Source organism: Aotus nancymaae, unplaced genomic scaffold (assembly GCF_030222135.1).
Source record: "Aotus nancymaae isolate 86718 unplaced genomic scaffold, 86718_ANA_hifiasm-v0.15.2.pri h1tg000021l, whole genome shotgun sequence".
Lineage (NCBI taxonomy): Eukaryota > Metazoa > Chordata > Mammalia > Primates > Aotidae > Aotus > Aotus nancymaae.
Window position 1 is genome coordinate 15559253 of NW_026988433.1, and position 23568 is coordinate 15582820.

The 23568-nt window shown below is 42.7% G+C and overlaps 1 protein-coding gene across 2 annotated transcripts in view; it reads left to right on the forward strand.

Annotated features, from left to right (window-relative positions):
* The window catches only part of KSR2 (kinase suppressor of ras 2), a 517853-nt gene that overhangs the window by 413713 nt on the left and 80572 nt on the right, over positions 1 to 23568 (forward strand). For both annotated transcript variants that reach the window (XM_064379757.1, XM_064379758.1), the window contains exons 8-9: positions 9512 to 9578; positions 12427 to 12552. In XM_064379757.1, coding sequence (XP_064235827.1) covers positions 9512 to 9578; positions 12427 to 12552 — 193 coding nt within the window. The remainder of the gene's footprint in view (positions 1 to 9511; positions 9579 to 12426; positions 12553 to 23568) is intronic.

Here is a 23568-nt window from a genome sequence, read left to right on the forward strand (position 1 = left end):
ATGAGATGGAAACTTTGCTGCCCTTTAATTGCAAGTTTCTGCTGCCAGAGGGTGGTCTTTCCAAAATGCTCAGCCAGCATTCCCTTCCCTGTTTAAATTTCTTCATTAGTCCCCCCTTGCTCTTGGTGAAAACCAACTTCATGATGAGACCCTGCACCATGTTTGCTTACTCCTCTGCCCCCTCTCATCTCTCTCCTCTTCATGCCCAGAGCTCTGGCTTCCCTGAGCCACCAATCCTTGTGGCAGGCCATGTGCCCACCCATTGACATGTCTTTGCACCCCATTGCTACTGCCTGGATCTTTCTTGCACACCTCTGCTGGCTCTCATTTATCTTTCAAGCTCAGCTCAGTCACCACTTTCCTCCAGGAAGCCCTTCCTGACTCCCCTCAAATCAGAGGCCTTCAGAAGTAAATGGCTGACTCGAAGTTTCTCTGTGGGTGAATCTGTTACTCAAACCCACTGATCTCTCTGATTCAAGATCCCAGACTTCTAACCACTTTACATGGGCAAAGGACTGGCTACCCAGTAGACTGGCAACAAATGCTACATGTCTACCCTCTTCTGTCATGTCACAGAAGTGCCATTGTCTACCCTTTTCTGTCACACCATATTACATACTACCATGTTTTGTCTATTTACCTGCCTGTCTTCCTGACCAGACTTTAAATTCTTTGAAGGCAGGTCCGACTCGTCTCTCAACTGTTCACTGTTTAAACCTCTAGGGCCAGCACAGTGCTTGGAACATGGTAAATGCTCAGTAAATATTTGTTGCTTAAATGGATCTCAGTAGGGATCTCTGGAAAGAGACTGGTTCTTGCCAACACAAGGCCCCCTAAATCTGGTTCAAATCCAGGTGGGCTCATTTCTAAGAGGCAATTTGGGGCAGTAGGATGAATAGAAAGATGTTCATGCTTGAAGCCACAAGAGATGGGTTTACATTCTTGTACAGTAAATTTCTTGCTAGACTATAAGATCTTTAAAGAAAGAATTCTTGTCTTATTTAATTATTATACCCCCAGTGCCTAGCACAGCCCTTGGCACAGAGGAGGAACACGGTGTTTTCTTGTGGGCATGCATGGACGAATTGTCTCAACTCTGCCCATAACTATCTGGATGACCGAGCTTGTTACCAGACCCTAGTCTTCTTGACTTGAAAATGGGTGTAGCGGGAATACTATGCAGCCATAAAAAGGAACGAGATATGTCCTTTGCAGGAACATGGATGAAGCTGGAGGTCATCATCCTTAGCAAACTAACATGGGAACAGAAAGCCAAATACCACATGTCCTCACTTAGAAGTGGGAACTAAAGGATGAGAACACATGGACAGAAAGAGGGGGATAGTATAGGTGTGGTGCCTCACCACCTGTAATCCCAGCACTTTGGGAGGCCAAGGCAGGTGGATCACTTGAGGTTAGGAGTTTGAGACCAGCCTGGCCAACATGGTGAAACCCTGTCTCTACAAAAAATACCAAAATTAGCCAGGCGTGATGGTGCATGCCTATAATCCCAGCTACTCGAGGGACTGAGGCAGGAGAGTCACTTGAACTGGGAGGTGGAGGTTGCAGTGAGCCGAGATCGTACCACCCCACTTCAGCCTGGGGACAACAGACACTTGAGTGGGGAGGGTGGGAGGAGGGAGAGGTTGCAAAAAAATAATAATAATGACTGGGTACTAGGCTTAGTACTTGGGTGATGAAATAATGTGTACAACAAACCCCCATGATGCGACATGAGTTTACCTGTATAACAAACCTGCACATGTCCCCTGAACCTAAAATAAAAGTTAAAAAGCAAAAGAAAATATTAGGGAAAGAGAGAACAGTTTAAAGGGTCTTAAACTTCAAGTCTTAAACTTGATTGCAGGTTTTAAACTTGAATTGAGGTTTTAAAAACATGCACATAGAAGGCTTAGAATTTATATCACATGATCACACATGATTCCCAGTGGGGCACATCTATGAGGATTTTTCACTTCCGTTTTCTGAAGAATGAGTGACCAAAATAAATGTATTAGATCTGCAGTGAGGATTAACAAACAGATAAGTTCTCTCAAACAGAAGCTAATAAGGGTTAAAATATGTGTAAGACATTTCACACAGTTTATCTCACATGGTAAAGGGAAATAATTGTTATTCCTATTCTCGTTGTCAATATTGTGATTCCATAGCCATATGTAAATTGATATCCACGATTAACAGAAGTAAGCCAGCGAAAGCTAGGTGTCCAGTACTTTTAACGTATTACATGGGTGTAACATTATCCAGCTCTTAAGAGATTGTTGTCCAGGGAAATGGGTTGTGTAATTTAGCGCCCTGCTCAAAGTTTGTGGTTGTTTAATGTTGCCTCAATTGGATATCAGGAGCCAGGTTTTAAAAATGTTCCATTTGCATTCTGGAAGGAAAGACTGGGCCCTACTCAGATGGATTATTGTAAAGTTAGCTGGTATGGAACAAGAAAAAGTAGGAGAAATGAGAGATCAGAAGTGATCAGAGCAAATTTTCATCCGTTGGTTGGAATCGCCCAATGAGCAGTGAGAAATTGACGCGACAGTCTTCCCTAGTAGGGGTCTTGCCTGTGCCTCCTGTGAATGCCAGCGTTCTGATTCCAGCTCCGTGTCAGGCTCTAGGCTTGTGTCTGCTTCACAGGGAGCCATGACAGATCTATGAAGAAAACAGCAGAGCTGCTTGTGGAAGAGACCATTTGTCCCCTGCAGTTCCTGGAGTAAGATCCATGGAGATCCAGTTTGCTTCTGGTCAAATCCTCACCTCCCAGCCCCACACTAGGAAGAAGGGAGGGAAGAAAGAAGGAAATGCAGAGCGGGCAACATTGCATTTCACAAACTAAGAGGGATGTGCTTTATAAGGAATAGAAACCACCTTTCGAAAACATTTTGATGGGGATAGAATGTTTCTAAATTCACAGTGTTTGACACATTCCCCCTTCTGCCCATTCTTCTTTTTCTTTCTTCCTTTTTCCCTCCATCTCTCTGATACTTACCCACCAGGTAATAAGCACCAGGCGCCTTTCAGTGAAGGGGGAAAGGAAGGTAGAACATGAGGAAGACCTAGATTCTGCCCTCAAGATAAATTCACATATTTCATTTTCAGGCAGAGATGATGTCTCATTTAGCCAGCAGCTCCCTTAGGGGAATGAGATGTTTCTTGTAAGCAACTTTTCCCAATAACTGAAGCTTATCCTATTGATCCTTGGAAGTTAAAAGAAAAAAAAAGTTAACTATTTGCAATGAAAGTTTTAAATAAATCCTTTTCAAGTTTGCAGGCTCTATGAGGGTGGCAGGCATTCCCTGTGTGCGCTCAGAGTCGGTTTATCCCTGCCTGCTCATGCGTCGACTTACTTGGTGCCTATGTGGCACTTCTTAGACATTCTCTCATTTAGATGCTCTCTTGCCTTGCCAGGAAGGGCAGACCTGTGATTCAGGCTCAGGTCAGCTTGATTCCAAAGAGCAAACTTTTGACTGCTTCTGGAACCATATAGGACCTTCCTTGGTGCCTGGGAATTCTTCAGAGCCACCATCTTGAAACATGGGGCTCCTCCAGGCCCACATCTGGTGTGGAGGTTTGCCATCTTTCACATTGTTGGGGGCAGTCTGCTGTGTCTACCCCACCTCTTCCCTTCCTCCTTGGGGAATGGAGCATCTGGAGAGCCAAATGCATTAAGGATTGACAGCTAGAGACGCACGAGGAGCCAAGGGGCAGAAGGCTTGGTTTTGGTGTGAGAGCCGTGGGGAAGGCCACATGGGTGTTCTGAATTTCTTTTAATAACCCTGGTGTTTTAATTGGGCTTCCCTGTTTCTACAGACCCAGAGATGAGGATGTGAGGGCAAGTGGTTTATTGAGAGGTGATCCCAGGCCACACCAACAGAGGAGTAGGGAAATGAGACAGAGGGTTAAGGCAGCGGTAATGGGTGCATCAAAGAGCAGGTTACAACTTGGGGGGATTGGGGTGCAATCCTAAAATAAGCATGCCTCTGGGTCATGCCACCCATGAAAGAGGGGGCTGGAATATCCATCAACCAATGCCCACCCATAGTTGGTTGAGGCCTCCAAGTGTTCCAGCCAGCCCTTATTTCCAGCCAGAGAGAGCCCTCCAGCAGAGGATCTTAGGGGCTTGCTGTAGAAAGCTGCTGTACAAACTAGCAATAATTACAGTAACTACTGTAATAAAAAGGACAGCACCTGCCACTTTTTCTTTTTTTTGAGATGGGGTCTTGCTCTGTTGCCTAGGCTGGAGTGCAGTGGCGTGATCTTGGCTCACTATAACCTCTGCCTCCCAGGTTCAAGCAATTTTCCTGCCTCAGCCTCCCGAGTAGCTGGGACTACAGGTGCCTACCACCATGTCCAGCTAATTTTTTGATATTTTTAGTAGAGACAGGATTTTATCATGTTATTCAGGATGGTCTCAATCTTCTGACCTCATGATCCACCTGCCTCAGCCTCCTAAAGTGCTGGGATTATAACTGTGAGCTACCGAGCCAGCTGCTTCTTGAGTCCCTTCTGCGTGCCAAATATTTGTCCTGGGCACCTTACTTGCATTATATCATTAGTTCTCACTGCAACCCAGAGAGGCAAGGTACTACAATGGTCCCCACTTTACAGATGGGGAAAGTGAGGCTCTCAGTGGATCAGCAATTTGCCCAAGTTATCACAGCCAGGGAGTGGTGATGCTAGGATTTGAATCTAGGTTTGTTCTATACACTTTCCCATTTTCCTTTTGGAGGAGAACCTTGTATTCTGGAATATTTCCCATACATCTCTCATCTGGGAAGTAGAATGTGTTCCTCCCATATGGTAGTTCTCACGTTTCATGTGTGCTTGCTTAAAATTTGCATTCGCAACAGACACATACTGAATCAGGACCTCGGAGGGTGAGGCCTGGGAATCCAATTTTGAAGCAGGTGGTCTCCTGGTAAATTACATGCTAGTAGCTCTTTCTTCCATGGGTAGGGAAAAGGAAAAGCCACATTTTGGGAAAAGGGTGCACATTTCCAGCTGGAAAAACAGTTTCTGTTAAGTGTGACATAGTGTGCTTGCAAAGCCTTGCTGTGGTGCCTCTTCCCTCTCTCTCCAGAGTCTATGTAATTTCAGGGCTCGCCTAATCTTGCCGACTCTTTTAGCAGATCCTGGATGTGCTGGTTCTTGTTCTTGACATCTGAACCTCCATGCAAGGTTTAAGTGCCTGGGCATTGGAGATATTTCTCTTGGGGTTTTCTGCATGAGCAAGGCTGTGTTTCCACTGCTAATGCTGCCCTCTGAAGCCCCTGGCTAGAAGGAACAATGTTCTGTCTCCCACTCTTGGGACAGAGGTCAAGGAGGGCTTTTCTATTATTGCAAGAGACAAGCAACAAGGGACTCTGGAGAGAAAAAATACCAAGGAGGAGAGCAGGAAACAGGCCAAGGTCGTGGGCAGCCTCACCCATCCTGTCTTGGGTTGGCAGTGGTCTACATGTTAAATTAAATTGCATGCCCCTGATTCAAAGTCCTGCCTGCGAGATAGCAACAGGGCTTCTTTACATGTGCAAGGCTCTCTTGCAGCTGAGTTTATTAGAGAAGACTCATAGGTGGGAGTGTTAGAAAGGAAAAAATTTCTTTCTTGAAGTTTCTGGGGTGGAGTCCGGCTATTCCAAGTGCAGAAACTTCTTGGTCCGACTCCCCTTTGACATCAGCAGATTTCCCCCAGCTCAGGGCTTCCCAAACATCAGTCTGACTATGTCATGGTCCTCGGAAACCTCCATTGGCTTCACAACACCTGCAGAATCAAATGCAGACCCTTACCATGGCTTTCGGGGCCCTCCGCCACTCCTCCTTCCTCATGTCCCCATCATTTGTGTTGTACTTATCACTTTAAAAGCCTCATCAACCTTTAACTTTTGACCCTTGAACTCACCACACTTGTTCTGTCCTCCAAACCTTTGTGCCAGAACTCAACTTCACCTATGCTTGACACCTACCCAAGGACCTCCCTCATACCCCATCATTCCCCATCCCATTTCCCTGAAATATTTTTTCATGATCTTATGATCCCTGCAATTATTTGATTTATCTACTTATGCATTTATCATTCCTCCCCATAAACAGAGAGGCTGCATTAGCCTTGTTCATTGTGTATCTCCAGTACCTGGGGCACTCCAGGCCAAGCTAAATGTTGAATGAATGAAAGGCTCATTTCACATTTAGCAGAGCTCTGCATAAGGGTTTTGAATCATCATGAGCTTTCCCTTGGGGACTGGAATTTTTCCTGTAAATCTGAGAGTCTGAGAGTCTTAGAAAAGGAAAAGACAAAGAAAGCCAGGTCACAGTAACTCGGGATTTTGATTATCCTTGTGAAGTCAAGCAGCTGTAGTGGGAAGAGTTAGGTGATATCTTAGGCTTGTCTCAAAGAAGGACATTTTGACTCAGGTAGTCATAGCTCCCGGGAACCTTCTGCTTTACCCACACCTACCCCAAGGTGCTAAAGCAAAAAGAGTGTGAGTCGTGAAGGCATCGAGCATCATGGTTAAAAGTTGGGCTGGGAACCTCTGTCTCTTACTGGCCATTTGACCTTAGGTAAGTTATCCAAATTTGATGAGCCTGAGTTTCTCACTCCGTAAAATGGAACTAACAATAATTGCTACCTCTTAGGGCTCTTACGAGGATTAAATGAACTATGTAAAGCACTCAGGATGTTACCTGACACATCATACATGTTAGCTCTTGTTATTTGCAGCATTCTGCAGCCTTTATGACACTCACGACTAATGGTACTTCCAAATGTTTTTCAACTGTCTTAGACTTTCTGGTGCTTTGTCCTCTTTTTGTAGATTCCAAAATGTCTATGTCAACTTTCCCAGTCTAACTCAGACATTTGTCTAACACTCTGTCATGATTTTATCCATAATTACATATCAGCTCTACTATTTATACTTATTTTCTATTTATGGCCTTTTAAAACTTAAATTTATTGAAAGATGAAAATATATCTCATTATCATAAATGAAATCTCAACATCATTTGCCATTACTATAAGGTGTGTTAGTCTGTTATGCATTGCTATAAAGGAATACCTAGGCTTGGTAATTTATAAAGAAAATAAGTTTCTTTGGCTCACAGTTCTGCAGGCTGTGTGAGTATGGCACCAGCATCTTCTTGGCTTCCGGTAAGGCCCTGTAGCAGAGGAGGAGGAGGAGCAGGGGTGTCACGTGGCGAGAGAGGGAGCAAGAGAGATAGAAGAAGGTGTCGGGCTCCTTTACACAATCAGATCTCAGGGTCTCTAACAGAGTGAGAACTTACTCGTTACCATAGGGAAGGCACCAAGCCATTTGTGAAAGATCCGCCCACATAACTCAAACACCTTCCACTAGGTCCACTTCCAACATTGGAGGTCATGTTTCAACATGAGATTTGGAAGCGACAAATATTCAAACCATCTCGTAAGGCAACCTGGAAAAAATAAATTTTCAAATGGAAAAACCCATTGATAAAACTCCCTGTGGATACTGCTACCTGTTGAAATCTGGGACTGGAGATAGCATGTGTTAGAGAGACCTTCTCTCTGGTGCCATCAGGTTGAAAGAGAATTGGAGAGGGGCTTACATCTCACCATGTGATTCAGCATTGTCTCCTACTGCCTATGTCCCTCCTTACTCCCCTTCTTCACTCTTGCTGGTCCCAAGTCTAACTTTTTCAGAGAGGAATTCAGAGCCCCATCAGATCCGTGAAATACCGAACAAGAGAAAATTGAGGGAAATGTACACAGATATTCCAAAACAATCAGCTAGGCTGGTGGTTCTCACACCTAAGCATGCATCTGATTCACCTAGAGGGCTTGTTAAGACTCAGAGTGCTGCCTGCTGCAGCCTAGCCTCCGAGTACTGATTCCACAGGTCTGCTGTGGGGCCCCAGAAAAGTTCCCAGGTGGTGCCTATGCTGCTGGTCTGAAGATGCTACTTTCAGAAACAATGAATTAGACAAATGGGAGAAATCAATGTCGAGTCTGTGCCTGCATATTTGAACCATTATTTTAAAGAGAAATCTCAAATCAGGAAGAGAGTAGGGGGCAACTGTAAAGTTCCTACTTCACAGTTTACTGATGTGTCTACTTTAATACTAAATCTCCAAGCAGCCTGAGGGCCACCATCTGGCAAAGATGTTGGCTGCTGGAAGTTAGGCTGGTATGCACAAAATGGTAAGAGAATCCAAGGGGATATGAATGGGCCACTTATGGCATCTTCCACAGTGTGTATCTATCCTATTGACATAAAACTCTAAAAGAAAAGGACAAAGCCAGGCTGCAGTAATTTGTGATTCTTATTATCCTTGTGAAGTCAGGCAACTCCAGGGGAAGGAGGAAGGTGTCTTCTTAGGTTTCTCTCAAATGAAGACATTTTCACTCTAAACTCTTCAACTTTGTGCCTCTAAAACTTAATAACTGGCACCGATTTCATTACAATTGGAAGTCCTGGTTGAATGTGTCCTACAGCGTGAGCCTTTAAGAAAAACGAGCGGCCACCTTTGAGACCACTGACCCAGGTTTTCTGTCAGGGCAAGTCAGTTAATCCCAGTTTTTCCACCTGCAAAATGGTAATGATAATAATGCCCATTTTGTAAGGTTTTTATAAAGACTAAATGGCATTGTACAAAATGAGTCTTCAAGTAAATGGAAGATGATGAGAATTGTGATGATGATGATGATGATTATAAATACAGACTGATGGGAAAAGCATGATATTTGATATTTTTTGAAGCATGAAGTCCATGTGGGCAGTGCTAATTAAACAGCTGCCACACACTCTTGGACCACCTAAGACTGACCTGAGAAAGTGGGATACTGGGAGCCTCTCTCCAGAGTTCATTTCCTGGGTTGCTGAGGTTATGCCTCTGCAGTGGCTGTCCCATCTCATCTCACATCTTAGTATCCACAGCACCCAGAGCTTTCCAGACCATGGGGGTATCCCATCTATCCATTTATCCATCTACCTACCCATTCACCATCCAACCATCCATCCATCCATCCATCCATCATATCCATCCATCCATTTATTTATCCATTCCCTTACCCATCTGTCCACACATCACCCATTGATACATCTGTTCATTAATCTCCCACCTGTTCATCTATTCATCTACCAACCCATTTATCCACCCACTTATCCACTTACCTGTCCATCCACTTACCCATTTATCCATCTATTCATCTACCCACCCATCCATCTACCATCCATCCATCCATCCATCCATCAATCTGTTCAGCCACCCATCCATCTCTCCACCCATCCACCCATTCATCTACCCCCCCACCCATGCATTCATCCATCCACCAATTTATGCATTCACTTACCCATCCATCCATCCATCAATCCACTCTACCATCCATCTACACACGTATCCATTCCCCATCCATCTACCTATCCATTCATCCATCCATCCAGTCATCCATCCATCCATCCACCCACCCACCTATCCACTCACTCAGTCATTCACTTATCCATCTTTCTCTCTTTATCTCTCTCAGGTTAAAGTGCCACAACAAATGCACCAAAGAAGCCCCACCCTGCCATCTCCTGATCATCCATCGAGGAGGTAAGTATTTAACACTTACTGTCCTAGGGGTAGGGGTGAGGTGAGTCTCCTGCAGGCCCCCAAATAGCTGTCCCACCCACTCAGGTTGGTTCTGAATACCTCCTGATCCCCACATACTTGCCGAATTGTTTCTTTCTCTCTGACACCGTTCTTCCTGACATCTGTCTCCTCTATACTCCCCTATGCGTGTTCTCCCTATTTCTTGCTCCCGTACTGGTTGTTCTGACACTTTAGCCCGCTCTTTCTTCCCGCTCAACCCCTGCTCTCTCATCCTATCTCCCTTCCTAATTTCTAGCCTCTTCTGTTTACCCCAATCCCATTGCTTTTCTTCCCACCAAAAAAGAGCACTGGCTGGGTGTTTTTCCATTGTGTGTTCTCTAGATTTAATCAATTGGCCTTGCAAAAGTGGGCATGGGGAGGGGTATGTCTTGGGCCTATTGGTTTGGGCCATCTGTGTCCCATCTCCTGAGGCCCTAGGAGTGTCTGGGCCAACCTGTCCAGGCAGAGAGTTAGCAGCCCTAGGAGAGCCGCTACCAGGATTCCACTATGCAAAAGCAAGATGAATCTGGCTGGAAGGAAAGACAGAAGAAAGGCTTTTCCCTGACTGCCAAGGACTCATAAGGGACACTGCCTTGGGAAGTCTTGTAGTCCAACTTTCAAAATGGTTTCCCTGATCCTTGTCCTATGGGGTGATCACCCCCAAACCCCGTTATCCATATTGAAATGTATCCCTGAGGGACTTTCTGGACCTGTGCTGCTCAATACAGTAGCTATTAGCTACATTTGGCTATTTAAATTTAGATTAATTAAAATCAAATAAAAACACAAATATAGAGCATTTTATGGATTGCAGAAAGTTCTACTGCACGCCATGGGCCAGATCCTTGCTATTCAAAGCAGTGAACCAGCAGCATCAGGACTGCCTGTGAGCTTGTGAGAAATGCATAGTTTATGGCTCCACCCCAGACCTATGAATCAGAATCTGCATTTTAAACAGGATCTGCAGGGAACTTCTATGCCCCTTAAAGCTGAGAAGCACTGCTCTAGAGCAGGAGTCAGATACAAACTAAGATGTCTACGAGGGCCAAGTAGCTGTCCTAAATGAGAGAAGTTGGCCAGATGGGGCTGTGGCACACTGGAAAACCCAAGTGCCATCTGGAGAGGGTAGCCAGCCACTCCAGCTCTGTGGACCTACATTGCCAGCATTTCTGACATTTCCAACAAAAGCCCAAATACAGAAATTTTGCCATATGCTTATTTTTAAATATAAGCAGTTTATTAAAATATTTCAAACTCTTGCCGGCCACATCCCTACAAACCCCTCATCTATAGGATGGCTAGAGCCTTTGAATCATCAGGGAGCAACTTTAGGGTACAGCAACTCCTAATCCAACACTGAGTCCTCTTTCCCTGTCCTCTCACTTTCCCACTCCCATCTCCCCTGGCCTTGATCAGTGCGTATTCCTGGGAATCTGCCCTGATTTAGAATGAACCCAAGGGAAACCTAAAGGAGGCAAATTGCTGCTGAAAGCACCGTGATGCGTCCCAAAGCCAACGGGCAGTTGGTTTTCGATGATCTTTGCATTGTTTATCTCCAAAAACAGCAAAATTGCAAGTGAAGGCAAAGTCTTCAGCTCCTTTCTCTTGCCCTTCCCACTCCACATCCTTAATTGAGAACCATCTGTTCCTTGAATAACTGTATTCATTCAATGAGGCTATTTTAAAACCTGAATTCTCACCTCTCTTGAGACCCTGCCTGGGGTCAGCCTCATTGGAAAAATTGCCTCCCACCAAATTCTCCTATGCAGAGGTTTCTGCCAGAGCCCGGTTCCCATATGGACAGAACCAGCCTGCTGGAAGGTGCTGGCACTCAGAGGCTGACATTTGAAGAAGGGCTCCCTCCCACCCACCCTCAAGGCCATGCCACCTTTTGTTCAAAGGTGGCAGGTGTCTGCACATGCAGAGCAAACTGAACTTTGCAGAAATCCACCAGCTTCTTGCTTTTTCTCTCCGTTGGTTGGAAGTTGAAAATACAGTCAGTTTCCATGGTGATGGCAGCTCAGGCTAAGCAGAGAAATAAAATCCCTGGGTCAGTCTGGAGCTTAAACTTCTCAACCAACACCCTTCTCTCACCACTGCAAAAAAAAAAAAAAAAAAAAAAAAGAAGAAGAAGAAAAAAACAGCTAACAAGTAGCAATAGCAAGCATCAAATTTGATTTTTGAGCTTCTCACTTTTGTCCCTTGCCGTGTTCCCTGTGAGTAATAGAAATAACAGGAGAGAGGGGGGCTTGGGTGATGTGATTTGGATCAGGAAGCATTTATTTAGCATCCACTATGTGCCCAGCTTCCTGGAACAGCTGTCTTTCTTTCAAGGATCCAAGGTTGTTTAGGGCAAAGTGTTTCAATGTGCAGCAGGCTGCTTAGGCCTCAGGAATCCCAAAAGGCAGGAAATGCAATCCTAACACAGAGGTTAGAAGGTTAGGGACAGGGCACTATGATGAGCTTATCCACTCATCACAGGCCCTGAGAAATCAGAAACCATGTGTATTTAAAATGAGTTTTGATTCTGATGATATGAAACAATTATGATATTTTTAAAAACCTGACAGCTTTAGTTTTATTATTATCATCTTAATTTTCAAAAGTCATATATAGACAATAGAAATATTTTACAAACCACAGAAAATACCCTGATCCCACCACCGTGACAAAACGATGATCACTTTTGGTGAATTGTCCTCTAGTCTTGGGCGTGGGCCTAAGAGGTGGGATCTCAGCTATGCTCTCCTGGCATAACCAAAGCCAAAGTGATACTTAAACTCCCAAATCATTGTTTTTACCCCTACGGATCCAGCAAGGTTAGTCCGGACAGAGTCTGTTCCATGTGACATCAACAACCCTCTACGGAAGCCACCTCGGTATTCAGACCTGCACATCAGTCAGACGCTCCCCAAAACCAACAAAATAAACAAGGTAAGGCTTGGTTTCTGCTGGGTCTGGACATGTGGGGCTGGCACTGCTGGGTGAGGGGCAGGAGGGAAGAAGCATTGATCTGGGAGTATGGTGCTCCCTCCCAGCCCGTCTCAGCTCTCCTAATTCTGTGATGTTTGTGTTGAGTAAAGCTTGAGGGACATCCAGAGATCAGTGGAGAGATTTGTGTGCCAGAAATCTAATTTAGAGAGAGGGCACGTTGGAATGAGAATGGATGAGGGTGTCCAGGAACGCACAATGGGGATGGGAAGACAGACTTAAAAGGAGTTTCCTTAGTGGTCCAGACCTCACTTGCTTTGCTCTGTGAGAGGTTTTGCCATCTGTATTAGTTTGTTTCATGCTGCTGATAAACATATACCTGAGACTGGGTAATTTATAAAGAAAAAGAGGTTGAGTCGAAGCCAGGGTTCAGCAGAGATGTCAACTAGAGCACCTGTATGTGGACTTGCTGTAATGCTTGGGTGTCCTCACAATATGGCTGCCTCAGGGCAGCTCATGGCTCAAAAAGCAACTGAATTAGCAAACAAGGTGGAACTTTGACCGTGTCACTTCTGTGCACGTTACTGATGGAAGCAGTCACAAGCCTGTTCAGATTCAAAGGGAAGAAATACAGACCTCAACTCTTAGTGGGAAGAGTCCACAGATTTGTAGTCATGTTTTAAAGTGCCCATGGTGGGCAATAAGAACACCAACCTCAGACAGTTGTTGTGAGATTGGAATTCAACAGTGAACATTCAGTGTAGTTCCTGGCCCATATTTAAGATCCAGGAAATTCTAGCTATTATTATCAGCTTAGATTTTGGGGCCTCTGATCAAAACGTTGGGCTGGGTCCACTTTTCCTTTGTTACTTCCAAAAGATGTAGGTCTCTAGGAGAGGGGATCCCCACTGCTGGGAGGGCTGAGCAAGTTCAAATGGTAAGGCTCATGGGAAGTATAACAACTGTGCATCCCTTATAACCCATTCTTTCCTTTGTGACATTTTGAGGGGCGAGGAGCTCAGAACCACCTTGAGACCTTTTTCTCTGGCTTTACAGACACAATGAGCCTCCTGGTGTCAGATGAGACTGAAACATAGGTCAGATAGATCAGTGACTGTGACATTGTTCTGCTTGTCAGCCAGCAGGAGAATTTGATAAGGGAAATAAATTAACCTATATTAAGAAAGCAGCTTTGACATGAAGGTGGACAGGATCTATCATAGGGCTGGGTTATTTTTTCCCCATTTCTCTTCTCACTGGCTTCACACAGATTCTTCTTGTCAGGCAATGATGTGGTTAGTGCAATATATTTCTGAGCCAATTTGGTCCGAAGATTTTTTTTAATGCTCTTTGTCTTGTCTCCTGTCTAGTTCAGTCAATCCAGGTTCACAAAGGCCTTGCCTTTTCACCTAGCACAGTGGTTAGAGTGTAGATTTTGGAGTCAGGAAGTCTGGGCTTGCAACTCAGCTCTTTAACTTGCTCTGTGACTGTGGGCCAGTTATCTCAAGATCTGTCTACCTTAGTTTTCCTTTCTGTAGAATAGACTTAGGGGGTATTATTGGGGTTGCAGAGAGGATTAGATGTATGATACATATAAAAGATTTAGTCCAACACTGAATACTCAGGGCATGGAAGTAGCTTGATAATGAAGAAGACAGAGAAGGAGAAGGAAGAGGCAGAAGGAATAGGAGAAGGAAGGAGGAAGAGAAGGAGAAAGAAGGAGGAACAAGAGGAAGACAGAGTGGGGTGGATGAGCAGAATGGGGGAGGGGGAAGGAGGAGAAGCAGAAGCAATAGCATCTGACAATTCCTATGGGACCAATCTACAACCCTTGTACTTACACATCAAGGCATCAAAAATACCATCTGCAGTAGTGGCACAGGCTGAATCTCTGCCTGCTGTAGTCAAGCTGTTTGAAGTGGCTGCATGCTGGCTTGCTTTTGTTGGTTGACTGCAAGGTACAGAGACCCGCCTAGGCTGGCTCAGCAAAATGAGTTGTCTTTTGTAAAGGACAGACATGGAGCAATTCAGAGAAAGGGAAATCATCGTTTAGGAGCTGGGCCTCATAGAACTAGACATAGAGGATGGTCTTGAGCTCAATCCAGCTCCTTGGACCCAAAGCAAGCCCGTGACCATTGTTCTGGTCTTCCATCATGACCCTGACTCAGCTACTCTTTGTGGGTCTGCTCTGATGTATTGTTACTATTGGCTGGCTTCTTCATCTTCTACTTTTGTCTTTCTTTTCTCTATCACTGCTTCCGCCTCCATATAGTTCCTACTCCTTATGACCTTTGGTTTCTTTGTGTTCTGGCCTGTTGTGGCTCCCCTATTCTCTTTGAACCTCATCTAATCTCAGCCTTTGCTCCTAATACTCTCTGCTCTTCTTCCTAATGACCTATCTCATCATTCCATCCCATATTATAGGTCACTGGTCAGCTGCCATTATGCTCTGGCCTATGGTCCGGTGTTGGGAGTGGGTTATGGAGGTCACAATACACATGAGTCTGTTTAGGACAGTCCATTGAACAAAGGATGTTGGGTTGGAGGGTGAAGACAGTTTCTTTAGGAAGTGTCCATGGGTCCATGGGAGAACAGTGACCATCACCGCCATGTCCAAATCAGTGCTCAGCTGGGTGAAGTGGGATCTTGGGTGATGAACATGCTTCTATTTGATTTCCAGAGTCAGATGTGAATTTCTTATTACTTGGCACAACCTTGTGTTTCTGCTTCTGAGCCCTTGGGACTGGGCCACTAATGCCCTGTGTGACTCCAGGAGGCCATTCCCCCCACCTCAGAGTCTCAGCGTGTAGAATGAAGTAGTTGGACTGGATGGTCTCTGATGGATGTTTCCAGCTCTCCTCTATGTTCGGAAAGAGGAATTATGCCATTAGCCTTTCCTCGCATGATCTGGTAGAGTTTAATAAGTTTCCTTCTAATGGAACACAACCACCAGCTGCTGGTCCCATTCAGACACAGATCTGGGTTTAACCTGCAGAAGGGATTTTCTCTCCTATTGTGACAATTCTGCCAGGAAAAGTGAGTACCATATGTATTAATGAGCCTGTCCTCAAAGAGGTGGAGATAAGTCCTTTTACCATAAAGACAATTTACCCTCCTTCTCTCCCTCTTTCCCTCTATCCTTTCTTCCTTTCAGTTGCTTAGTTGATTCATTCATTTGTATAACATTCATTAGCTACGTCCTATGTTTTTGTTTCTGTGCTTAGTTTTGCAGATTCTAAGATGAATAAGTAACAGTCTAGTGGGAGGAAATAGACTTTCCTCCTCCATTTCTCTCTCCTTCTCTTCATCCATACAACCCTTCCTCTTTTCATTTCTTCCTTTCTTTTTCCTTCATCCAGCACACATTTATTGAGGGGCCTGACCCACAGTTGAAAATCCACATATAACTGTTGATGCCCCAAAAACTTAACTACTAATAGTCCACTGTTGATCAGAAGCCTTACCAATAACACAAAGAGTTTATTAACATGTATTTTTTATGTTCTATGTCTTATATGCTACATTCTTACAAAAGTAAGCTAAAGAAAAGAAAATGTTATTAAGAAAATTCTAAGGAAGAAAATACATATTTACTATTCATTAAGTGGAAACAGATCATCAAGGTCTTCACCCTTGTCGTCTTCATGTTGAGTAAGCTGAGGAAAAGGAGGAAGAGGAGGGGTTGGTCTTGCTGTCTGAGAAGTGGCAGAGGTGGAAGAAAATTCACATGAGTGGACCAGTGCAGTGCAAATCTGGGTTGTTCAAGGGGTCAACTATACAGCTAAAAACAATGGACATTGTATGTAAAATAAACATAAGACCACTCTGAAAGAGGGTAAGAAGGAGGAAGACCAGCTAGGGACCCAAGCAATGACACAGTGGTGAGTTCCCTGAGACTTCTTTTAGCTTCATGTATCCCAGACTGAGAACTGAAAAAGCTGGCAACCTGTATGTGTCAATAGATTTTTTTTTAAAAAAAGAGCCCCAACAAAAGCCTGCCCCATCTAGTCAAAGGCCCAGAAAAGGGACAGCTTAGCAAGAAAACTTTTACCCAATAACCATCCTATCCCAGCCAAACACCACAGAAAAATCTGTTTTCCTGCCCACCCACACCAGCAAAGACCAAGTAGGGAGTCTAGACTTCCATCTTTTGTCAAACTGAATGAAACCTGCCATCCAAATCCTCCTGCCAGGCTGGTGTTAGAGAAGGTTGAGTAGGGACTGTCACTCCTGGTGGTAATGAATGCTCCCCTCACCCAGCAATAATGCAGCACTCCTTCCCACACCTGCTGAGGTAGGATTCAAGGAGACCTACTTTTAGGGCTTTTACCACCACCATCATTAACAAGTCTGCTCCCTGCTTTTTGGCACTTACCCCTCCCAGCAAGAGTGGTATCAGTGGAGGCCTATGGGGGAGCTGGATTTCAATCTCTTCCCAGCAATAATGAGGAACTCTTCCCCTCTTCAGGGGCTAACAGAAGCTGAATGGAGAACTTGGACCTCTACCCATCCCTGGCAATAACAAGGCAGTACCTCCCCTTTCTCTGCTAGAGCAGTGTCACAAGAATCGTGCAAAAACAAAAGGTTTAAATAAGATCCAGAGTCTCACAACATAATACTCAAGTGTTCAGGCTTCAATTGAAAATTACTTGTCATACCAAGAAGCAGAAAGATCTCAAGCTGAATGGAAAAAGAAAGACAATCAATAGAAGCCAATGCTGAGATGACTGGGATTTTAGAATTATCTGATGACACTTTTAAAGCATTCATTATAAAAATACTTCAATAAGCAATTATGAACATTCTTGAGACTAATGAAACATAAGAAATCCCTGAAAAGAAACAAAGTGTCAGCAAAGAATCAGAAGATAAAAAGAAAAAGCATTTAGAAAATTTAGAACGTACAATTAGAAAATACAGTAACCAAATAAAAAATTCAATGGATGGGGCTGGGCGCAGTGTCTCATGCCTGTAATCCCAGCACTTTGGGAGGCCAAGGCAGGCAGATCATGAGGTCAAGATATTGAGACCATCCTGACCAACATGGTGAAACACCATCTCTACTAAAAATCCAAAAAAAAAAAAAAAATTCGCTGGGCATGGTGGCGCATGCCTGTAGTCTCAGCTTCTCAGGAGGCTGAGGTAGGAGAATCGCTTGAACCCAGGAGGGAGAGGTTGCAGTGAGCTGAGATCATGCCACTGCACTCCATCCTGGTGACAGAGCGAGATTCCATCTTAAAAAACAAAGAATTTTTTTTTTAAATGGATGGACTCAACAAGATGGATGGGGCAGAGGAAAGAATTTGTGAACTTGAAGATAGAGTGATAGAAATTACAGTCTGGATAACAGAAAGAAAATGGCGTGAGCAGAGTATCAAGGACACTTGGGGATTATAATAAAAAATCTAACATTGGTGTCATTGGTGTCCTGGAAGGAGAGAAGAGAAGAAAGAGGTCAAAGCTGAAAATGTTCTTAAAGAAATAGTGGTTGAAAACTTCCCAAATTGAGCAAAAGACATAAACCTACAGATTAAAGAATCTCAGAAAACACCAAAGAAGACCAACTCAAAGAAATCCATGCTAAGGTACATCATTTCAAACTTCTGAAAACTGAAGAAGACAGACAAAAGCATCTTGAAAGCAAAAACAGAGAAACGATAGTTTACCTATGGAAGAAACCATTCAAATGACAACAAATTTCTCATCAGAAACCATGGAGGCCAGAAAAAAGTGGCACAGCATTTTTTCAGTGCTGAAAGAAAAGTTTTTAATTCAGAATTCCATGCACAGTGAAAATATTCTTAAAAATGAAAGAGAAATCAGGGCATTGTCAGATGAAGGAAAACTAAGACTATTTGTCATAAGTATATATATCCTGAAAGAATAATTAAAAAGTGTTTTTTAAACAGAAAAGAAGTAACAAAGAATCTTGGAAAATCAGGAAACAATAAAAAGAGTAAAAATACAAATAGATACAATAATACATATACCTTCTTCTCTTAAATTTTCTAAATTTTGTTTGAGAGTTGAAGCCAAAATTATAACACTTTCTGATGTGGTTCTACATATATGTATAGGAAATATTTAAGACAGTTATTAAAGGGGGAGGGTAAAGGACGTAAAGGAACACTTCACGCAAACTGGTAAAATGTCAACACCAGTAGACTGGAATAAGTTATGTATATATAAAATGTAATACATAGAGCAGCCATTTTAAAAGCTATGCAAAGAGATACACTCAAAAATACCCTATGTCAAGATGAAACTCTGAAAAATGTTTAAGTAACTCACAGGGAGGCAGGAAAAATAAAACAGATATTAAAAATGAAATTGGCAAACCTGTAGCAAGACCAACAAAGAGAAAACTCTAATTACAATGATCAGGAATGAGATGGGACATCACTACAGACCCTGCAGTCATCAAATGGATAAAAAGAAAACATACAAACAATACTACACATATACATTTTATAGCTTAGATGAAATAAACCAGTTTCTTGAAAATCACAAACTGCCACAACTCACCCAGTATGAAATGTATAATTTGCATAGCCCTGTAAACATTAAAGAAACTGAATTTGTAATTTTAAAATTATCATACTCCAAAAAAAGAAATCTCCAGATGGTGTCACTGGAGAATACTACCAAATACCTAAAGAGGAATTAACACCAACTGTACACAATCTCTTCCAGAAACAGAAGAGTGTATTTTCCAATTCATAATATATACCCATATTACCCTGATACTAAAGCCAGAGTACAAAAAAGGAAAACTATAGACTAATATTATTTATTAATATAGATGTAAAATACTTAACAAAATATTTAGAAAATAGAGTTCAGCAATATATAAAAGTTGAGTTCATTCCAGAGATAAAAGATTGGCTCAATATCTGAAAAATGAATTAACATAATTCACCATATTAACAAGCTAAGAATAAAAAATAACATGGTTATATCAATGGGGATACAAAAAATTGTTTGACAAAATTCAACAACCATTCATGATAAAAGAAATCAGAAAAAAAAATGAGGAAATTCATCAACTTTGTAAAAAGCACCAAAAATAATACTGCAGCTAACATTATACTTGGTGATGAAAAACTGAATGTTTTCCTATAAGACTGGGAACAAGCTAGGACGTCCACGCTCACCATTCTTATTCAACATAGTGCCAGAAGTTCTGGCCAGTGCAGTAAGGCAAGAAAAGGAAACAAGACATGCAGATTGGAAAGGGAGAAATAAAAATGTCCTTATTTGCAAATGACATTGTTATCTATATAGACAATCCCAAAGAAAATACAAAAATCCCAAAGAATATATATATTTTAAAAAGTTCTTAGAATTAGTGAATTCAGCAAGGTCACAGAATACAAGATCAATACAAATCAGGTATATTTCAATATAGTAGCAATTAACATACGGAAACCTAAATTAGAAACGAGCCATTTACAATTGCCAAACAAATGGAAATACTTTGGTGTATATCTGACAAAACATGTATAGGGCTTGTATGCTGAAAACTACAAAATGCTGGTAAAAGGAAACAAAGATCAAAATAAATGGAAACAGATACCACTGTGCGTTGAACTGTTTTCTCCACAAAGATATGCTAAAGTCCTAACCCACATTCACAGGTGATCTTTGTGAATGTGATCTTTGGAAATAGGAACTTTGTGTATATAATCAAGTTTAGATGAGGGTATACTGGAAGGGTGGTCCCTTAATCCGATGTGACTTTCATCCTTAAGAGGAGAAGAGAAATGGGGACACACAGGGAGAGCACCATGTGACAACAAAGGCAGAAGTTAGAGTGATGCAACTGCAAACTAAGTAATGACAAGGATTGCTGGTCACCACCAGAAGGTAGGAAGAGGCAAAGAAGGATTCTACCTAAAGTCTCAGAGAGATCCTGAGACACAGCCTTGCCAGTACTTTGACTGGGAACTTTTGGCCTCCAGACCTGTGAGAGAATAAATTTCCGTTGTTTTAAGCCACTCAGTTTATTGTACTTTGTTACAACAGACCTAGGAAACTGATATACATACCATGTTCATGGATTGGAAGATTCAACATAGTTAAGAAGTCAGTTCTCCCAAAAATCCATATATAGGTTTAACACAATTTGTATCAAGAACCCAGCAAGATTATTTTTATAAATAAAGACATGATTATTCTAATAGTTATGTGAAAAGGCAAAGGAACTAGAATATCTACAATAGCTTTATTCTTTTGAAAAAAAATAAAGTGAGAGCAGTCAGTCTACCTGATCTCAAGACTTATTATATAGCTACAGTAATCAAGACCAAAAAGGATATACAGATGGCAAGTAAACACATGAAAATATGTTCAATATCTTAGCTATTAGGAAATGCAAATTAAAGCTGCAATGAGATATCACTACACTCCAATTAAAATAGCTAAAATAATAAATAGTGACAACACCAAACACTGGCTAAGATGCAGAGAAAAATCAATCATTCCTACACTGCTGATGTAAAATGGTGCAGCCACTCTAGTGAACAGTTTTTGTGTTTTCTTTTAAAACTAAACATATTATTACTATATTATCCAGAAACTGTACTTCTGAGCATTTATTCCAGAGAAATAAAAACATGTTCCTATAAATCCTGTAAATAAATGTTTATAGCAGCTTTATCCACAATAGTGAAAAATATAGAACAACTTAGATGTCCTTCAGTGGGTAAATGGTTAAGCAAACTCTGGTACAACCATATCATGGAGTACTACTCAGCAATCAAAAGGAAGAAACCAGCGATACATGCAGCAATTTGGATGAATCTATGGAGAATTATTCCGAGTGAAAAAAGTCAATCTGAAAAGGTTACGTACTGTATGATTCCACTGATAAAACAATGAAATGCTAAAATTATAGAAATGGAGAATAGAGCTAGGCCAGTGGTGCACAACTCTAATCCCAGCTACTTGGGATTGAGGCTGAGGCAATGGGATTGCTTGAGCCCAGGAGTTTGAGACCAGCCTGGGCAATGTAGCAAGATTCTATCTCCAAAAAACAAAAAGAAAAACCACACATAGCTAGTGTTTATTATACTGGACAGATAGGCAGAATAGATTAGAGGTGCCAGGGGTTAAAGATTAGGGGAGAATTGTGAGGAGAGAGCAGGAAAATGGGCATGGCTATAAATGGGCAACATGAGGGATCTTCGTTTTGATGGATCTATTCTGTATCTTGACTGTATCGGTTCAGTATCTGGGTTGTGATATTGTACTGTGGTTTCATAAGATGTTATCAGTAGAGAAAACTGAGTAAAGGAAACGTAAGATCTCTCTCTTCTTACAACTACATGTGAATCCACAGTGTTCTCAAAATAAAAAGTTTAATTACTGTCATTAACATAATCACTACCATTTATTGATGACAAACCGCCTCTACCCAGTATAAAGGAGGTAGGTAGATATATAACTCATTTCAACATCACCACAGAACTTCAAGCTGGATGTTCTTAGCCCATGTTAAGGATAAGGAGGCTGAGCACATTGGCTCACGCCTGTAATCCCAGCACTTTGGGAGGCCAAGGTAGGAGGATCCCATGAGCCCAAGAGTTTGAAACCAGCCTGAGTAACATAGTGGGACGCTGTTTCTACAAAAAAGTTCTTTAAAGCTGGGCATGGTGGTGCATGCTTGTGTCCCAGCTACTCAGGATGCTGAGGTGAGAGGATCATTTGAGTCCAAGAGGCCAAGGGTGCAGTGAGCTGTGATCATGCCATTACCCTCCAGCCCAGGCCTCAGAGTGAGAACACACCTAAATTAAATAAATAAATAAACAAACAAATAAATAAATAAGGAGAGACTCACTGACCCAGAAGCAGTATGAACCTAGTGGCAGTGGAGTGGGCTTTGGTAGGATGAAACGTACAACCTACCTGGCCACTCAGTAAGCGTCTGGACAGAGAATGTTCATTTCCCCTTCTGCCCTTGACCTCCTTTGCTAGTGGGTGTTCGCCACACCTACTCTTGGAGTTGTTAGATAAGCATACCTGCTGACCACACTAAACCATTTTTGGGTACCTGGACCACTTGAGGAGTGGACCTCTGAGTAATGGAGGGATCAAGTGACCACTGTTCTGTGGGTGAACAGATGAAGGCTCCCCTGGGAACACTTAGCTCTACTGGCTTTGAGAGGCAGGAATCCCTTTTAAGTGATGTGGACATTTGCTGCTTTTGTTCATCTCTTGCCATCTGTTGAAAGCAAAATGTCCCAAAGTGGTGAAATGCTTTCCAAGCTTCAGGCAGCACCAATCTATCCCTTTTCAGGAGAACATGCCTGCAAATGCGTACAGCTACTGTTCCTCCCTGCCTGCCTCCCTCCCTCCTGCGCCTCCACGTCATCATGTAGCCCTGTGCACTTGATGTTATCATTATTCCCATTTTACAGAGGACAGAGCCGAGGAATGGAAAGGTTGGGCATTTTGCCCAGGATGCACAGAGAAGAGGTGGCTGTGGGATTTGAGTCCAGGTTTTCCTGACTCTGGATCCTGCTATTAATTTCCTGGTGCTGCTGTAACAAATGAGCTGGGTGGCTGAAACAACAGAAATTTATTGTCACATAGTTCTAGAGGCCAGAAATTCAATGTCAAGATGTCATCAGGATTGCCTTCTAGAGGCTCTGAAGGACAATTTGTTCTATGCTTCTCTCCCAGCCTCTGGTGGCCCCAGCAATCCTTGGCTTGTGGATGCATCACTCCAGTCTCTCCCCCATCTTCATGTGACTTTCCTCTCCATGTGTCTTTCCCCCCATTTCTTATAAGGATATTTGTCACTGGATTTAGGACTTGCCCAAATCCAGGATTATCTCACTCAGGACCCTTACTTCAAATTATGTCTGCAAAGAACCTATATTCCAAATAAGATCAGATTCAGAGGTCCCAGGTGGACATCTTTTGGGGTTTGCTGTTCAACTCACTACTCTGCTCAGAAGTCCACCTCAGTAGGCTATTCCAAATATGCATAGATGGATTCTATCTCTATCCTTGTTT